We start from the raw sequence: 18,951 nt of genomic DNA on the forward strand, positions 1-18,951 counted from the left end.
GTTAAAAGCTGTTTCTCAGACATATATCCTTTTCATTTTGTTAAACTGCCAGTATGTGTTGAGACGATGATACCTCATCTCCCCACATATGTAATTTATATAGAAGGCCTCTTAGTTGGCATGTAGTAATATTATAGTTTTCTATGGATAAATTCAAGTTGAGTCAAAGCTGTTTTATTACATCTCAGATGCCTTATGTTGTTTATTGGCTTTGCTGTTGTTTGCAGGGGTGGGGGAAGTTTGTTCTTTTTGTGCTTTCATCTAGGGTGCTTTGTATTTTCTAGCTCCTAAAGGTTGATCAGTGTTCTTGCTTCACATGTAAAACACACCAGAATGTCTTGGATTTATCTTGGTCTATTCTTACATGAACAATTTTTCTCTAAGAGTTTATTTTAAAAAAAGTTATTATACAAGTCTTTGGTTTGCTGAATGGAGAGCAACACACAGTCTACAGACCATCTGAATGACATACAGCTAAAGACAATATTATCAGTTTTTAATGTGTGGATTCTCTACTGAAATTATTGAAATATTCTCTGCTGAGAATATTTTGTGTCTGCTGCATCTGTATGAAGACCAAGCATATACTCAGTTTCATTAGCCAGAGGATTGAAAGAAATCATTGCTCCCCTCTACTCATGATGCCAAAATGGAATGCATTTTCCAGCTGGTGGCATTTCAATTGATGAGAAAATTGAACCAGCTATGAAGCTGAAACAGGAAGCACACAATATATGAAGAGAAGTTGAGAGGGCATTCACTAAGAAAGCTAAGAGAGATGGTATTTTCAGCACCCTATCAGGGGTTATCGTATAAAATCATTCTTTTCTTGAAGTTACTCAATGAGGAGACATTGGGCACCAGTCCTAAGTTGCAGTTTCCAAGAGAAAAACACATCTTCAAAGGGAGAGTAGCCATTTTCTCTGAGAGGCTGTGGAATCTCTGTGCTTGGAAATATTCCAAGCTAGACTCAACAAGGCTATGAGCATCCTGTTTCATCAGTCAACCTGATGCATTTAAGTCTGAATTTCCTACATTCCATTTCTGTGCAATCAAGGGAAAATGTAATTTTCACATAACACTCAGATGTACTTATTTGTGGCAATTCATATAACACTCAGATGTACTTATTTGTGTACAATTTTCAGTAGAAATCTCATGAGATTAGAGCTATGATTCAGATCAGATTCAAAAGCCTGTGGTGGAGTGTCTCATATAAGTGTATGTTTATACATGCACATACCCATATGCGCGTGCATTTATATATGTATTTATATATTTGGGGTATTGCTGACCAAGTTCCAATTATGAAAAACACAGTTTAATCGGTAATACCCGTAATTATGGACATGCTACTCATGTAATTGAAATCAAGAAAATTTAAAAGGCGTGGTAATTCTTGTAAATTATTACTAAATAATAGCCTCTAGACAGGTGACATTATAAACTAAGCACATTCTGCAGAAAAATCTGTGGCCAGAGAAATAAAAGCTATATCTGTGGCTCAAAAAGCAAAAGCTATCAGCCTAAGAGTGTAACTGCAAAATTTTATTGTATCCTGTAATGGGCTTACTATGGAGTTAATAATTAGTGTTTCACACAGAAATTATGCTACATATTTAGAAAATACCAACTTGTACATGCTATCACTTCACATAAGGAAAAACTGTCAAAACTGTGGAAATCACTAGCTGTTATGAAATATCTCCTTCTACTTGGAATTGGACCTGTGACAAGATTGTATCCAAACCCAATCAATTTTCCATCAGTCTTGTGCTTTTCATGAGACTGAGCATACTGATCATTTTGATTCTGAAGACATGAGCCATGTACTGACACACAGAGCAACTAAAAGTGTTGCTAAACTTCTCTGCTACACTTCTGAGGAGCCATATTTTAGAGTCATCCAAACTTTCCCTTAAACCAGTTTAATTCAGCTGTAAAACCTGTACAAAGTTCAGAGTATGATGGTTGTTAACAGCTTGGCATAGGTTTAGAAAAAATCTGAGCTAGAGTTGTGAAATTCCTAGGGGAAAAAATAAACTTTATGATGATTAGGATTTGATAACAATTTAAAATATATATTATCTTAAGAATTTATTCAGAAGTACTCCTGGTAGTTTAGGGTTAGGGTAGTTTAGCTATTTGCAGTGAACATTAGAAATGTATTGCTTTGGCTTCCTCATTAAAGTTATCACAAGGTACATCCACAAAAAGGATTTTACGATCTGGTTTTTAAACACTTGTGTTTTTCTCATTGCAAATGTTATACATATCATCATAGATTCATGAATTCTGTAGAATAAATTCTTGAATTAAAATCCTCCTTTTTTTAACATTTTGGTAGCTAAATTGCAGTTGAATAACATATGTTCTAAACATATGTTCTTGAGTCTTAGCATTCTTTATCTGTTATATGCATCAGGACATGCTGAGATGTACTGCAACTGCTTTATGTATTGTATGCTTGGTAAAAACATCTTCCTTTTAAGAAGTGAAATCCAAAATATATTTTGGAATTCAATACCTCTTATTAAAGAGTTTTCTCAAGTACCTGCTGGAGCAAGTGTGTATGTGTGAAAATACAGATACTTTGATTCGTTTTCATTCAGAATGTTGCTGTACAATGAAGCAGAACTGCAGAATAGTATCTCCTGCTGTCTGGTTTTATTTTTAACTAAAATTGAAAAGAGGCAAGAACTTCCAGAGTTTATCAACACTTCCAAGTTTTCAGTAAAATTCAAAGTTAGCTGAAATAAGGTTGTATTTGTTTTGCAGTATCTTTCTTACTAAGAAAAAACTTTACTGGAGAGACTTTAATAGACACTTAAGACAGAAGTGACCTTGAAAGAGAGAATGGGATATTATTTCCCTCAAGTCAAGAATGGAGATTTCATCAATTCTATTTGAGCCACAGGTTTAAAAGCAAAACAACAGCAAAAAATGAATATGTGCCTTTTATGGGCATGTACTTAAATTGAAGAAATCATCCCAAAGACCTTCTAAGCATCTCATACAGGAAATCACTACCTGTGATTTCAAAATCTGTAATACATGGAGAAGATAGAATATTCTATCATTTAATCTCCTTCTAATCATTTTCTGAATTACATTTGGTCACTGGTCACAAGTGTATCTCTTGCTCTAAGCCCATGCATCCCTTTTTATGTCCCATAAGCATTTAAACACTGTGTATCACCTAGAAATCTAAATTCTGTGCAAGACTTAATCAGCTATCAATAAGTTTATCTGAATAAATACAATTTTAAATATAATGGGTAGCTTCTAAAGCGTAAGAGAATCAGAAGATCCGTTACTACAAATTTAACAAATCGTCATGTCATTGCAAATTCTTAATTTTGAAAAATGTTTCCATTTCTGTTCTGCTGTCTAAGGTAGCATAATTTCAAATGTAAAAATCATGTAATAGTTTCTGTTTATTTACAGAAAAAAAACTTGTGTATCTGTTTGTGTTGGGTCCTGCCCTTGGTTCAAAACAATCTCATTCAGCACTACTGTCTTGAGGAAGAGTGGCTGAAAAGCTGCTCAGCGGAGGAGAACCTGGGCCTGCTGGTCAACAGCCAGCTGAACATGATCCAGTCTGTGCCCAGGTGGCTGAGAAAGCCAGTGGCATCCTGGCTTGTATCAGCAACAGTGTGGCCAGCAGGACCTGGGCAGGGATTGCCCCGCTGTACTTGCTGAGGCCCCACTTTAAATGCCATGCTCAGTTTTGGGCCCCTCACTACAAGAAGGACGCTGAGGACCTGAGGCATGTCCAGGGAAGGAGCTGGGAAAGGGTCTGGAGCACAAATGTTATGAGTAGTGTCTGAGAGATCCGGGGTTCCTGGAATGAAGGAGGCTCAGGGATACCTTAGCACACTCTGCAGCTCACCGGAAAAGAGGTTTCTGTGAGGAGGGCATCCATCTCTTTCCAAAGTAACAAGTGGCAGGACAAGAGGAAGTGGCCTCAAGTTGCAAGAGGGGAGGTTTACATCAAATATTAGGAAAACATTCTTCACTGTAAGAGTGCTCAAACATTGAAATAAGCTACCCAGGTAAGTGATGGAATCATTACCCTGGAAGTGTGAAGAAGGTGCATGGATATGGCTCTTGGGGATTTGTTTTAGTGGTGCTGGGTTGGATTCAATAATTTTACAGAACTTTTCAAACCTTAATGATTCTTTATTTCTATGAACTTGAACACAGGCTAATGAAAAAAACTCCTAAAAAATCAACAGCAAGCCACAGCTATAAAGTTCTCTTTGTCTCCTTCCCTTTACAAATAAAGAACTTACACTAAGAAATTAATGTGCATTACATTTAGTTGACAGCATGAGATTATTTGATGTTAACTTACACTCCTGGAAAGAGTGAAACATAATATCTGTTCCCTCCAAATTTGTGATTTTCAAAGCAGCAATAAAACAAGAATAACTGTCAGTATAATCAATATTATGCGCAGGGTGACAAATGTTTTACAATTTAATTTCAGTCTGAAATTTGTCTTTTGAGATTTACACAGTAGATTAATATATTTTCAGCATTCATTTAATAGTTTTTTTTAAGTGTTTTATTAAACAACTTAATGTGACAAGTTTTCAGCATCCTTTTATCTTGACAATCACTTAAATCCAGTGCTTGTTTTACATTATATACCATAATTTTGTTGGAATGAGTGTGGAAATTCCATTGTTAATGGTCAGACATCTTCATGTGAATCATTCTATTTTGTGAAATATTGTGGAGTACAAAAATTTCAGTCATCTAAAAGAGGGCCTATCTTAATTGAATTTGTATCATGATACTGATTCTTGAGCATTATCCTGGATTTAATAATGTGCTTGAAGATGGTAAGTGCTGTCAGAAAATGATTACCATATGAGTTTCTTAAAAATTGCTTAAACTGTGAAAATCTTTGGAGGTCCCCTTTCAGCTGAAAGTCCCGTTTCAGTCCCCTTTCCGTGGTTCTTTCCCAGAATCATGTTTGTGTCCTGATGTTTGTTTAATTTGAAATATATTCTCTTTTTCATACTAAAATTCTCAGGAATGCTTCAGTTTATGCTGGATGCTAGTTGAAAGATGAATCTGAGTTCAGCATCAGAAAAGAAAGCATATCAGGGAATGATTCAGGCACATAACTCAGGCCTTTCCTTAACTTTATCTTTTCCCTGCAGCGGGTTTTTTTTTTTTTTTTTTTTTTTTTTTTTTTTTTTGTTTCCTAGAATGCTCTTGGCTGGTATATACATTTTCAGTACAGTGATTTACTATAAATTATTAAGAAATGTTAACGTTTTCATGTGTCTCTGATATGATATTTTAAATATTTGGTTTCAGTTAAAATGACTACCGTATAGGAAATACTAACATAAACTACCATTTGTAAATATTTCACTCCTCAAACAAAACTTTAACTGAAACATTCTCCAGAAACCATTTACATGACATGACACAAAATACATAAGCTTTGAGATGCATAGTGAAGGTAAAAGAAAAAATATGGTTGCAAACCTTTGTGGTGTGGAGAGTCACAGAGAAAAGCATTTTTTCTGTATGATCTTGCAATTACCCATGAATGCATTTTGATTGTAATGGCTACCTGTTTTTAATTCAAGTCCTAAGAACAGGAATACAAAAAAAAATCACTCCAGTGCTGACTGATGTTCCAATTTCCTTTTGAAATACTATCTTAATTACTGTATTTATTATTCTTTTATTAAAGTTGAGGCTTTTTTATGGACATGATCTTGCATATCCTTCAGCCCTTGCTTTGTGCTGTATTCCATCACATTTCAAGGCTAAGTAGGGCCAGAATAGGTCAATGGATGATTATGAGATTACAAGTGTATTTTTAGGTGCTACCACAAAGAATAGTGCTAATGATTAAGTATCCTGTTTTCACTCCTGAGCATTACAACAGTTACAGACTGTGAATGAAATGTAAAAGCAAGGCCATAACCACTCAGCCCCTTTGAGTTATTAAAGACCCAAGAGATTATTTTGTGGCTTTTAAGTTTTGGTGCTAATGGGCTCATCAATCAGACTGAGAAATTCATAATAAGAACCAGTATGTATGAGTAGAAGACAGACAAGTTCAAATGGGGTATTAGACATACATTTTAATGTTCAGAATGATTGCTTCTGAAAGCTACTGTGAAAGTGGCAAATTATCCATCTCCATATGTGTTTGAGTTGATGCTTTTATAGGAAGAAATTTTCAGTGAATCAGATATTATTAGGCTCAACAGAAGGGTAACTGGGTTGAAACAAAAACTGAAAGGGGTTCCAAGGCAGCTTCCTGCTTTGAGAAACTGTTTTAACACAAAGCTGAAAGGAATTGCTGACACTCTAGAGAGTTGTGCAGCCCTTCAGAAGCACCTGGACAGGCTGGAGAGAGGAACTGTCTGAAATCCATCAAGGGCAAAACAGGGTCCTGCACCTGTATAGTAATAACTTTGTGCACCAGTACAGGCTGGGGACTGACCTGCTGCAAAGCAACTCTCAGGACATGAAGAGGACCTGCGGGTCCTGATGGACAACAAGCTGTCCATGAGCTGGCAGTGAGCTCTTGTGGCCAAGAGGGCCAACGGAATCCTGGGATGCATTAGGAAGAGCATTGTGAGCAGGTCAAGGGAAGTGATGCTTCTCCTCTACTCAGCCCTGGTGAAGCCACACCTGGAGTGCTGTTTCCAGTCTGGGCTTCTCATTACAAGAGAGACATGGAGCTCCAGGAGCAAGTCCAGCAGAGGGCTCTGAAGATGATGAACATCTCTGTTATAAGGAAAGGTTGAGGAGTTGGGCCTACTCAGCTTTGGGGAAGAGACAGCTGAAAGAGGACCTCATCAATGTATATAAATATGATAAGGGAGAGTCAATGATATGGTGTCAAACAATAGGACAAGAGGTAATGGACAGAAATTGATTAGCAAAATGTTCCCTAAATATGAGAAAGAACTTCCTTACTGTGCAGGTCACCATGCATTTGAGGAGGTTGTCCAGAGAGCTTGTGGAGTCTCCCTCATTGGAGATATTTAAGAAACATATGGACAAAATCCTGTGAAATATGCTCTAGGATAACCCTGCTTGACCAGAGAAGTTGGACTGGGGGACCTTTCCAACCTTTCCTTTTGTAAACTGTATCCTATGTTATTACACTGGTTCTAACAGTCATGTTCCCATCCTACCCTCTGGAAATCTGTTCCAGAGCTGAATGCTTTAGCAGCAAGAAATACTTTTTTTTTCTGATTTCTGTTTTCTTTTAATCAGATTTAATTTATGTGAGTTTTCTGTTAGACTTGTTACCCTCCATATTCCTTGTTTTCCTCTTCTGTGTCTGTAATCAGTATAAACAAGACAGGGGCTCTATTAGGACATAAATATGCTCACCTTTTACATAAATCAACATTACCATAAATCAACATGTTATCAACATTATTCTCGTACTGAGTGCAAAAAGCAGCACTGCATCAGCTAAGAAAATGAGCTCCATCACAGCCAAAAGCAGTACAGTAGGAAAGAACGAAATATTGTGCTAGGAAAGTAAGAAACTGAGATTGTCATGGTGACTACTTTCCTGAAGTGTTATAATTTAAACCCAGAAAATTGTCATTCTGTTATCTACGTGAGAAGGGTTGCATTCCTGCTGTGGAAACAGCACAATTTAAACAGCTCGTATTTTCCATACTTGGGAAGTGCTAGGGGTAAATCTTAGACAAGTAACAGCAAAACTAGACAATCACCAGAGTCAGTACCAGTATGTACCCAGACTATACAATACTGCATCATTGTGACTATTTGCACTGTGATTCTGTATTTTTGCTACTTGCAGCCTTTTAAATCCAAAGTGTCTCTGGATGATTCACAGTACTGATCTCTTCTGCTATTTACTTGAAATTGTGCTGTGAACCTTTCTGATGACAAATAAATCAATCTGGGCCAATTCAAGTCAGAGAACAGAATCATAGAATATGTTAAGTCGAAAGGGGATCTCAGGGATCATTTAGTACAACTGCACAGGACAGTTCCCAGGAGTCACACCATGTACCTAAGAGCTTCTTGAACTCTGTCAGGTTTAGTGTTTTCACCACTACCCTGCGGAGTCTGTTCCACTGCCTAAACACCATCTAGGTGGAGAATCTTTTCCTACTCTCCAACCTAAACCTCCCCAATGCAATTTCTGGCTGTTCCTTCAGGTCCTGTCACTGCCACCACATCAGTACCAGCCCCTCCTCTTCCGTTCATGGGGAAGTTGTAACTGCAATGATGCCTCCTCTCAGTCTTCTCCAGGCTAAACAGACCAAGTAACCTCAGCCAGTCCTCATACAGCCTTTCCCTCAATCACCATCCTTATTATCCTCCTCTGGATGCTCTCTAACGGCTTAGTATCTTATATTGTGATGCCCAAAACTGTCATCAGCACTTGAGGTGAGGCCACCCCAGTGCAGAGCAGAGTGGGACAATCCCCTCCCTTGCCCAGCTGTGATGCTGTGCCTGATGCACCCAGGGTTTGCCCTCCTGGCTGTCAGGGCACTGCTGACATTCAAATTGCCATTGACCAGGACCCCCAGGTCCTTTCCATGTCACTGCTCTCCAGCTTCTAATTCCCCTGTCTGTCTGTCTGTCTGTCTGTACATCCAGAGTTACCCCATCCCAGGAACAGGCACTTCCTCTTGTTGAACTTCATGCAATTGGTGATTGCCCAGTCCTCTGACTTGTCAAGGTCTCTCTGCAGGGCTTCTCTGCCTTTGAGGGAGTCAACAGCTCCTCTCAATTTTGTATAATCTGTGACCTTGCTTAATGTCCCTCCCAGTCCAGTGTCCAAGTAATTTCTGAAGAAGTGGAAGAGCACATGGCCTAAGATGGAGCCATGTGGACCCCCTACTAGAAACAGGTCATCAGTCTGATGTAAAAGATGACATCTTTTCAAGTAAGCTTCCCTAGGACCTGCTCCATAAAGTTCTCATCTAGGCATTTTAGGAACCTTCCTGCCTGGGTTATACCAGCTGTGTGATGAACCCAGTTAGTTGTGGCAAGTTGAAATCTAGGATAGTTGACTTGGAAATGTCCCTTTAAGTTTTCAAAGGAGAATCCATCAGCATCATCATCCTGGCTAGGAGGTCTGTAATAGACTCCTATGGTGACATCTGAAGTATCTGGTTTCCCCTTAATTCTCCCCTTGAGGCTTTCAACTGTGCTGTTGCCAGCTGTGAGCTCCATACATTCTAACCCTTCTGTTGCACACAGTGTCACGACTCTGTCTCTTCTGCTCTGCCTTTCACTCCTGCAGAGCCTGGAACCATCCAACAGGGCACTCCAGTCACAGCACTCATCCCAACAGGTTTCACTTGATGTCAAATCCCTGGGACTGGGCCAAAAGTGTCAGTAGACTCATGAGATGTCAATAGACGAAGTGTTGATCATCCCATCACCTGGGGGGTGCAACCCCCAGATTTTTCTGCTTGCACCAGCCTCAGAGCAGTGCATTGACCTGATGGATCGGCCTCTTGCCCTCAGTATTTTTTAGGTATTTTAGTTCCCCAAGCTGTGCTCCCTCATTCTAGTAACTTTATTTTGGAAAGGTGAACAAGCAATAATAAAGACCCCCCAAAAAAGGAAGGAAGGAAGGAAGTGCGGAAGGAAGTGCGAAGGAAGTGGGGAAGGGGAAGTGCGAAGTGGCGGAAGTGGCGGAAGGAAGGAAGGAAGGAAGGAAGGGGGAAGGAAGGAAGGGGAAGGAAGGAAGGAAGGAAGGAAGTGGGGAAGGAAGGAAGTGGCGGAAGGAAGGAAGTGGCGAAGTGGCGGAAGGAAGTGGCGGAAGGAAGGGAGGGAAGGAAGGGGCGGAAGGAAGGGGCGGAAGGAAGGAAGTGGCGGAAGGAAGGAAGTGGCGGAAGGAAGGAAGTGGCGGAAGGAAGTGGCGGAAGGAAGTGGCGGAAGGAAGTGGCGGAAGGAAGTGGCGGAAGGAAGTGGCGGAAGGAAGTGGCGGAAGGAAGTGGCGGAAGGAAGGAAGGAAGGAAGGAAGGAAGGAAGGAAGGAAGGAAGGAAGGAAGGAAGGAAGGAAGGAAGGAAGGAAGGAAGGAAGGAAGGAAGGAAGGAAGGAAGGAAGGAAGGAAGGAAGGAAGGAAGGAAGGAAGGAAGGAAGTGGCGGAAGGAAGGAAGGAAGGAAGGAAGGAAGGAAGGAAGGAAGGAAGGAAGGAAGGAAGGAAGGAAGGAAGGAAGGAAGGAAGGAAGGAAGGAAGGAAGGAAGGAAGGAAGGAAGGAAGGAAGGAAGGAAGGAAGGAAGGAAGGAAGGAAGGAAGGAAGGAAGGGGGGGAAGGAAGGAAGGAAGGAAGGAAGGAAAGGAAGGAAGGAAGGAAGGGTGGCGGAAGGAAGTGGAGGAAGGAAGGAAGTGTGCGAAGGAAGTGGGAAGGTGAAAGCGAAGGAAGGCCCAAGAAAGAGGAAGGAAGGAAGGAAGGAAGGAAGGAAGGAAGGAAGGAAGGAAGGAAGGAAGGAAGGAAGGAAGGAAGGAAGGAAGGAAGGAAGGAAGGAAGGAAGGAAGGAAGGAAGGAAGGAAGGAAGGAAGGAAGGAAGGAAGGAAGGAAGGAAGGAAGGAAGGAAGGGAAAAGATGGATGAAGTAATTAATAATGAATTGGTTTACAGGCTGCTAGAGTTTTGGTTTTCCTAGATACCATGGTAAGAAGAAAATGTCATGCATACATAAAGACCTAATCCCAAGAAGTTCCAGGGTTTGTAGGATGCAGGACCTTCCAGGATGGTGTTGGAAGATTTTTTAAGTCAGGGGGAGCAAGATGTCCTCATCCATCTAGCAAATTGTGCCTGTTTTGTGAACAGGTTTAGGCTTCTTGAATCTTCTTAGATGTGAAAAAGAATATATGCACGGTGTGAGACAATATCCTTCACCAATACAGGAAAAAAATGTTAATCATTCTAACATAGCTTGAAAGTTTCAGACAGTTTATCATAATAAACCAGCATATCAGCTAATGTCTATGAGCAACTGATTGTGAGCTATCCTTAGAGTGTGAAATCCCAGAATGCCATATCATATTCACAATGAATTAGACTATAATATGGCTAATTCTGCAGCCTCATACCCTAAACTCTACTATTATTATTTTTTTAATTAAATCAAAAGATGCAAGTAAAAAATACATTTTTTAGATTGTGAAAGTCTAACTTAGTTATCTAGAAGTCTCATACTAAGATTTCAGTATGCTGTATGAGATTGCACCCATAGTCACAGTCTTTCTATCCTTAACTTGCTGTCTTCTCTCCCCAAACGCAGCACTTGGTTATCTCTCTTCCCACTGGCAAAGTTGAAGGAGGAGGTTACACAGGTACATAAAATCTCTTTCCACTGTCCTTTGAACAAATTCATCCTTCACACCCCTTTTGTAGTGATGTTACCAGGCTGGCATCTGGTGCTGGAAGAAACATAGCTCTTTGGATTACATAGGTCAGATGGAGCTCACTCTCAGATGAAGTCCGAGATTTGGTTAGAGATTCAGGATCCCAGATTCAGGTTTCCAGATGGAATCTGGGATTTGGCTAGAGAGCCAGACCATAAGCATATTAATAAGTACTGGTCCTTTGTCTAATGGGAGTTCATAATGGACTGAAAAGTCCATTCTCCTTAGGGAAGAAGTTACACAGTATTGTAAAGGAGGTGTAGTCTTATATGAAACACACCTGATACAGAAAATGCAGCATAAGAACAAGAGATGTGAATTCAGTGTAGCACAGCAGCAATAATTTCAGACTGAAATAATTTGGGAATTGACCAAAATCAAAATTTTCTTTCACATCTTATCACTTCAGAAAGTATGATGCCAGTATGATTTAATATGAAAATCAGATGCACTATTTATTCATTTATTTAAATATTCTCATGAAAACTTAAGTTCTAAACTAAAAGTAGTATGAGCATAAAATATTATACACATTAGGTGTGTAATAAATGAAAGCCTAGTATATGGATATCTATTTTTTGGCATAAGTTTATGTGATTTTAATTTTTTAATTGTTAAAGTCACAGCATCCAAATTACAACAATATAAAACATTTTAAATAAGACCCCTACACCCAAAACCAAAACACCACTAAACATTTTACCTCTTTGGTAACTCTGATGTAACAGGTTCTGAATAACACTCTCAGAATATGACATTCTTTGTCAACAAATGAAATTATTTAATATTTTTCAGGTTCTTAATTATAACTGATACATGCTGATTACTGAAATCAATGACATAACCATCAATGAAAACTAGTTTTTGCAAGATAATTTGATTCCATGTGGAATAATAATCATTACAAGTTAAGAATAAAAAAAAAATCTAATTTAATTGTGTTAGTGTCATCATTATAAAGACATATGGCATTAAATTCCTTTTGGCAATAGTTTAATTTTATTAGCGCCTTAATGTTCCTATGATGCACAATCTACTAGATACTTGGGCAATTGCCTATCTACCATTAAACATAGATATGTTTTGTTTATATGGCTCTGCTGTTCTAATATTTTATGCTTATTTAAGGCTAACCTTGTGTACTGCTAAAAAGGTTTAAAAGTGAAGCGGCTATACCATTCAAATGCTATAACCCCACAGCAATGGTTACTGCATGGTCATTTTTAGAAAGTGGAAGAGCAATCAAGTGACACAGCTTTTTCCAGGTGGGTTCAGAGACTGTCATACTTTCTACTGTAAGTTACATTTTCTGAATTAAAAATAGCAATCTACTACTCCACTTAATTAAAACATTGAAAGGCTACGTGAATGATGCATGCAGAGCAGATCCAGTGCATCTTATAAGACTTATGAGATGGTGAAGACCGATCCACAAAGCCTCTTTAAAGTCTTAGAGTCAAAAATTACAGGTCCTGGATGCTCATCCAACTCTGTCACATAATCTTTGGCATGCTTAAAGGTTCAGTACCCTGGTTCCCATAATAAAGGTTTATCTTCCCATGAGGCCCTAGGCATTCCTGAAAGCACTTCACTAGAGCAGGATGAGAGGAAATGGCCTCCACTTTGCCAAGGGAAAATGCCGTTAGATATTAGGAAAAATTTCTTCCCTGAAGGAGTGATCATAGTGTGGAATCACCATCCCTGGAAGTATTCAAAAAACATCTAGATACGGTACCTGGGACATGGTTTAGTGGCGAAGATGGCAGTGTTAGATTAAAGATTGAACTAGATGACCTTAAGTCTTTTCCAGCTGTAATGAATCTGTGATTTCATAACTGTGTACCTCAATTCATACCTTGCATCTTAATATCAGGGGAATTTAAAATTTATTTAATGTATTCTGAAAAGATATCACATATATCTGTTGAATCCTCTTCCCTTAAGTGCAAAAAAGAAGACTAGTCATATTAAAAAAAAATAAAAAGGATATTTTCCCACAATGAGCATATGAGAAATTTTTGTGGTAGAACAGCTAGCCATTGAAATATGCTTTGCTGCTCCAGATGAAACGAACCTCAAGGAGTTAAAATATTATCTAGGAAGATTTAAAATTCATTAGTCAGTTCAGGAAATGCTAATAAGTTGAAGGAAAGAGTTTTTACGTCAGAAGATCAAAAACCTGGATTCTATATATAAATCAGAATTATGTATATTACATTTATATTATATATAAGAATACATATGGTATATTTATAATATATATGGCATATTATAGATATAAAACATAATCTATATTTTTATTTTCTGAAATACTCATGCCCATGTAACATGAAAATCATGTAAGTCCAGATGTTTAGAAAAAGAGATTTGAGCTTATATGTTTTGTCTGAAAACTCTGTTTGATTCTGCAATCAGTACAGAGGCTGGGATAAGTTCTCTTTAAGCATGTATGCAGATAAAATACAATTTAAGATGACCAAAAGAAACCCTTATCAAATCTAAAATTATTGTTCTGAATTTAAAACTCCTGCTTGGAATGTTACTCTTAATAAATTAATTCTGTGGGTTCATGAAATGTTCCACCATCACAATTCTACTCTATAGTATTAGGTCTTTGGATTAATATACTGTTGCAAAGTTTGATGTTGGTTCCTATTAAGAGGTAGAGTTATTTCTTTTTTTTTATAATGGGATTTAATGTCAGTTGAACCAGACTTAATTAAACTTTGTCTTATAAATCATTTTATTGAGAAGTGCAATGAGATCTTGTGAGTTTTGACTTTTTAATTAAAATGAATTAAGCCAGCTTGTGGTTAAGTGCCTCCCTGCAAACTAGTTCCCTTATATTTCCAAGCTATCCTAAAATGTTCTAGATGCACACAGTTTAAACTTTTTCAGGAGGTAATGGTTTAAAACCTCATTTCAGAAAAATCTACATTTTTAGGGACCTATTGACATTTAATGTAGTAATTTTAAAAATAATTGAGTCATGTTTTGATCTAATTATCAATTATGTTAAGATAGCCTAACAACATGGTCAATATACATCATGACCACATATATATCTTTCATTTTCTGTTGTGTCAGCATCCTATATATGTTGAGTTAAAAAGCAACACATTGAGTTAAGCTGTACGTATCAAACCATTCAGTTATAATAATAAACATAATTTTCAACTTTGTCAAATTTATTTTATCTGTGCTTATGCATTTTATCTGTAATTACATTACAAATTTCAAGAAACTTCTATCTCATTATTTTGTCGTGTCTATGTCTGCAATATTAATTTCTGCTGCCATATATAAAATAATATGCAGTTAATTTTAAATAAATATGTTTAAACAATACATTTCAAAAAGTATGAATTTGGAGAATTAAAATAAGAGTTTCCTTCTATTGAATAAGTCAGGAAAGGACAGCATATGACCTACTAGATTTGGAGTATACTTCTGTTTTTGTAAGTTTTGCACATTATTTTCTTGTATTTGTTATAATGTCTTCTATTTCAGTTTTGATGACCAGTCAGTCTTTCCCCTCGATGAGACGCAATCAAGCAATTGTAGGCAACATTGGTTGGATTTTGATATGCTAAAAACTGAATTTAGAGGGTATAACAGTGGAATAATCCATTTCCCTCAGTTTTGATGTTCTTACATTTAAGTCCTCCTTGACTGATGTTTTGTCATTCTTTCCCACTTCTCATCTTAAAAATTCTATCCAAAACAGCATAACAAAATTAATTATTATTTTTCAGAAATTAGATGTTGCAACTTACTGTTCCCAATACTGCTTTTTGCTTTTTCAGTTTACATAAAAATTTAGTTAGTTTGTTTTTTTTATTTTTTTCACCTCCAGTCTTCAATTACTTCTCTTTCTTTCTGTCTATAAATTGAGAATATGAAAACACACTTACAATTTCTCCATGGAGATAAAACACCGTAAAAGAAGTATTTGGAGAAAAAATATCTGTAGAATTATGATTCTACTGTGTCCTGTTGATGTAGAGTAGGTAGTTCAAGGAGGGTTTAATTCAGTCCTTAGGATTCAGCCAACTAAATGCAATGCTTTTTTGGGGGGTTTGTTTGTTGTTTTTTGTTTGTTTTTAGTTTTTTAATGTAGTTTATAGGGGTTTTATTTAAAGGTTTTTAGTTATTCCTATTTTTATTTGTCCTGATTCTGTCCAATTTTTTTTGAAGTAGCCAGGAGTGAGGCATAACTAGGACACAGAGGTTAGTCTGTAAAACCTGATGTCATTGATGGAAGGGGGGAGAAAGGTCTCTTCCAGGGATTCTTTCTGGTTGAGTAAATGCGACAGAGGGATCCATCTGGTGTTGTCTCTTGGGGATGGGGGAGTGGGTGTGAGGGCTGTGCTTCTGTGGGAATCGTTTCCTTTCTTATATCTGTCATTAGTAAGGTTCCTGTTACTCCTTGTTTCCTTACCCCATTGCTCTTTCTTGCAAATTGTTCCTATCTCAACCAGTGAGCTTTACCTTTTGTGCCTCCAATTTTCCTCTCCAGCCCGCTGCAGTGTGGAAGGGTGAGGGGAAAAGCAGGAGAGCAAGAGAGTGTCAGTGGTTTGGAGAGTCTCAGTGGGGGCACTGAACTGGGGAGTACAGTTCCTAAACTGCAACAGTACAATAGTTCTCAATACTGTGAGATCTTAATTGCTGCAAACTATTTATTTGCATGATAACTAGATATTAAAGATCTGTTCTGAACAATGTCAAAAAATAATCTTTAATTCATTATGTTGATGGTCCCCTCAGCCTCGTCATATGTGTAGACAGAAATCTAGATATTCATAATACAACTATATGACTGACAAGTTATTTAAGAAATAGTGAAAGAAAGACAGTGAAAATATCCTGGAAAATGTAGTATGAGTATGTAAAGACTTACAATATATATTACATACTCATAGTATGAGTATGTAAAGGCTTACAATATAAACTCAATTACAGCTGAGTTTATAAAAATTTCAAACAATAGCCTTTACTAATTCTGACAATTTTAATTATGATATTATCATATAATCCTCATCTTGTTTTTGAAATATATTTATATATGAATTGCAACTATAGCTGTTGAACTCTAATAATTTATGTTTTGTTTTTCTCATGAGCTGCAAGGATATGGTAAAGCATTACCCATATCTGTGTATGGCAGATATTGACTAATCCTTTGGTTTATTAGCTTTAACATGGTTTTTAATTTTCTTGCAGTATTACTGAATCTGAAATATTTTTCTTTTCTCAGGAGAATATAATGGAAGTTATAAGAAATCAAGAATTTTTACTTCTACCTGCTGAAGAACTCCATAAACTTCTTGCCAGTGATGATGTGAATGTTCCTGATGAAGAGACCATTTTCCATGCCTTAATGATGTGGGTGAAATATGATATGCAGAGGCGATGCAATGACCTAAGTATGCTGCTTGCTTATATCAGATTACCACTCCTTCCACCTCAGGTATTTTTAAAATTATGTAACCATTACCATAATAACAACAAGAACATCATTGTTATTGTGTGCTTGTGAAAACTCTCTCAGTTTATAATCTTCAATTTCTGAACACACTGTGTGTTTAAAAACAAAACTGTTCAGAATCAGAAAAAATTTGTGGCAACCTTTTACAGAGGGTGATCTCAATAAACTTGAGGATTGGACCAATACATTCACAAGAAGGGCAGAGTTGTGAAACTGAGGAGGAGTAACTGCAGATTTTCAAACATGCTAAGAAAAAACAGGTAGAATAATAAATATTCTCAGAAAAACCAACAAAACAGAACAAACAAACCAACAATAAAAAACTCCAAACACTTGGGATTTATACAGATACCAGGCTGAGGATAAGTCAACAGTATGAATTAAGAAAACTCTGTATTGTTTTACAACACAAAAAATTCTGTCACCAGGCAATATGAAGTAATTATTCTCATAATACCTGGTGCTGCTGAGGCTGCACCTACACAATCGTTTCCAATTTTGTACCCCATGATTTGAAAGGCATAGGAAAAAATTGGAGAAGATTCAGGGGTGGGCTACCAAGATGGTATGTCTAGAAAGAAGAAGCAGAAGTGGGCTTGTTCAAACTAGTGAAAAGGAGGCTAAGCAATGAGCTAATAGCAGCTTAAGACCTGAAGGTAAGATCATGGAACCACATTCCTGAGCACATCACAAAGTGTAAGAGACAAACTAACTTGTAGCATGGACAGTTCATGTTGGACATTGGCTTGGGGAGGAATCACTTGGAATGCAGTGAACAAATGAAGCAGTTTTTTAAAGGCCAAGTGACCTTCTTCATTGAAGGTTTTCCTGAATTAGCTAGGCCAGATCACTAAATCCAATGTTGGCAGAAGCCCTGATTTGAGTGAGTGAGCAGCCTGCAGCCTAGTTACCTAGTTGACCATTGGCAGTCATTTGGATCTCCATGCTTCAGTTCCTTTTTTTTTTTTTCCCTTTTCCCAGAGAACTAAGTAGCAATTCTTTTCCATAATTCCATACACTCAGTTCTCCTTTCAGTTAGTGTACTGGGCCTGGCTGGAGTGGAGTGAACTTTCTTCATGACAGCTGATAATGTGCTGTATTTTGCACTTATTGATGAAACAGAAGATGAGAGTAACCCATCCTGTTAATAGATCCCTTGGGGAGTGAAACAACTCTGAATAACTGTTGTTTTTAAACACACACATGTAGGCTTTATTGTAGAACAATTTGATTGCACAGAAAAACAGGTATATAACTAGTTGCAATATAAAAGCATACAAATATCACTTAAGAAAATGTTTAAGAAAGAGAAGGAAGGCATAGGATTAGAAAGACTTTACCACCCACAGGCCTCAAGGCAAGACTTGTTTGAGGCAATTGTTGCTGTCTGTTGAAGTGATGGTCACCATCTTCGTCAAAGTGACAACTTCAGGTTTGATCACCAGGTGATGGAGGAAATCCCAATGAAATCCACAGCATAGGAAAGCTATTTGGTTCATATTCAGTTCAGGTAGGAAAGCCCAGGTACCTCTCTTGGAGTGGGGAATTTCAACTGGATGAGGTAATGTTGGTCATGGGACACTTCTGGAGTTTTTGACACCTTCTAAGATACAGATGCCTATTACATCAATGAATTTGAGTCCGTTAAGACCCATTATGGCCATCAGCAGAGATTGATACCTTCAGGCTACCTGTGAATAGTCCAGTACTTCCCCAAAGGGGAGTTATCACAGCTGAGTCACTTGAGTAAGGGCAAAGAGACAGCAGTGCACCTCCCAGGATTTGCCTCTGTCCTTACCTGGTTCACCACAGGCTGTAGCCTGAGGTGTCAGGTGTGCTCTCCCACTGCACCTAGGAGGTTACTTTGCACATCAGCAGCTTGTCCCTGATTGATTGAGCCACTGACATTCCCATCTCTCTTCCAGCGTCACTTCTGGGGTGCCCCCTTTATCTCATCTCAAGTTCCCCTCACAGTCCAAATTCCAGTTAGCAGGCATATTTAGGGAGATGTGGGTTTTCATGGCCTCAGATGAACAACTGGATCTTTTCAGTTTTCTACAGTG

General features: G+C 37.9%; 1 protein-coding gene across 1 annotated transcript in view; it reads left to right on the forward strand.

Annotated features, from left to right (window-relative positions):
* Positions 1–18,951, forward strand: part of KLHL1 (kelch like family member 1) — a 190,584-nt gene that overhangs the window by 105,021 nt on the left and 66,612 nt on the right. The window contains exon 5 of the mRNA XM_064713523.1: positions 16,658–16,870. Coding sequence (XP_064569593.1) covers positions 16,658–16,870 — 213 coding nt within the window. The remainder of the gene's footprint in view (positions 1–16,657; positions 16,871–18,951) is intronic.

Source organism: Zonotrichia leucophrys, chromosome 1 (assembly GCF_028769735.1).
Source record: "Zonotrichia leucophrys gambelii isolate GWCS_2022_RI chromosome 1, RI_Zleu_2.0, whole genome shotgun sequence".
Lineage (NCBI taxonomy): Eukaryota > Metazoa > Chordata > Aves > Passeriformes > Passerellidae > Zonotrichia > Zonotrichia leucophrys.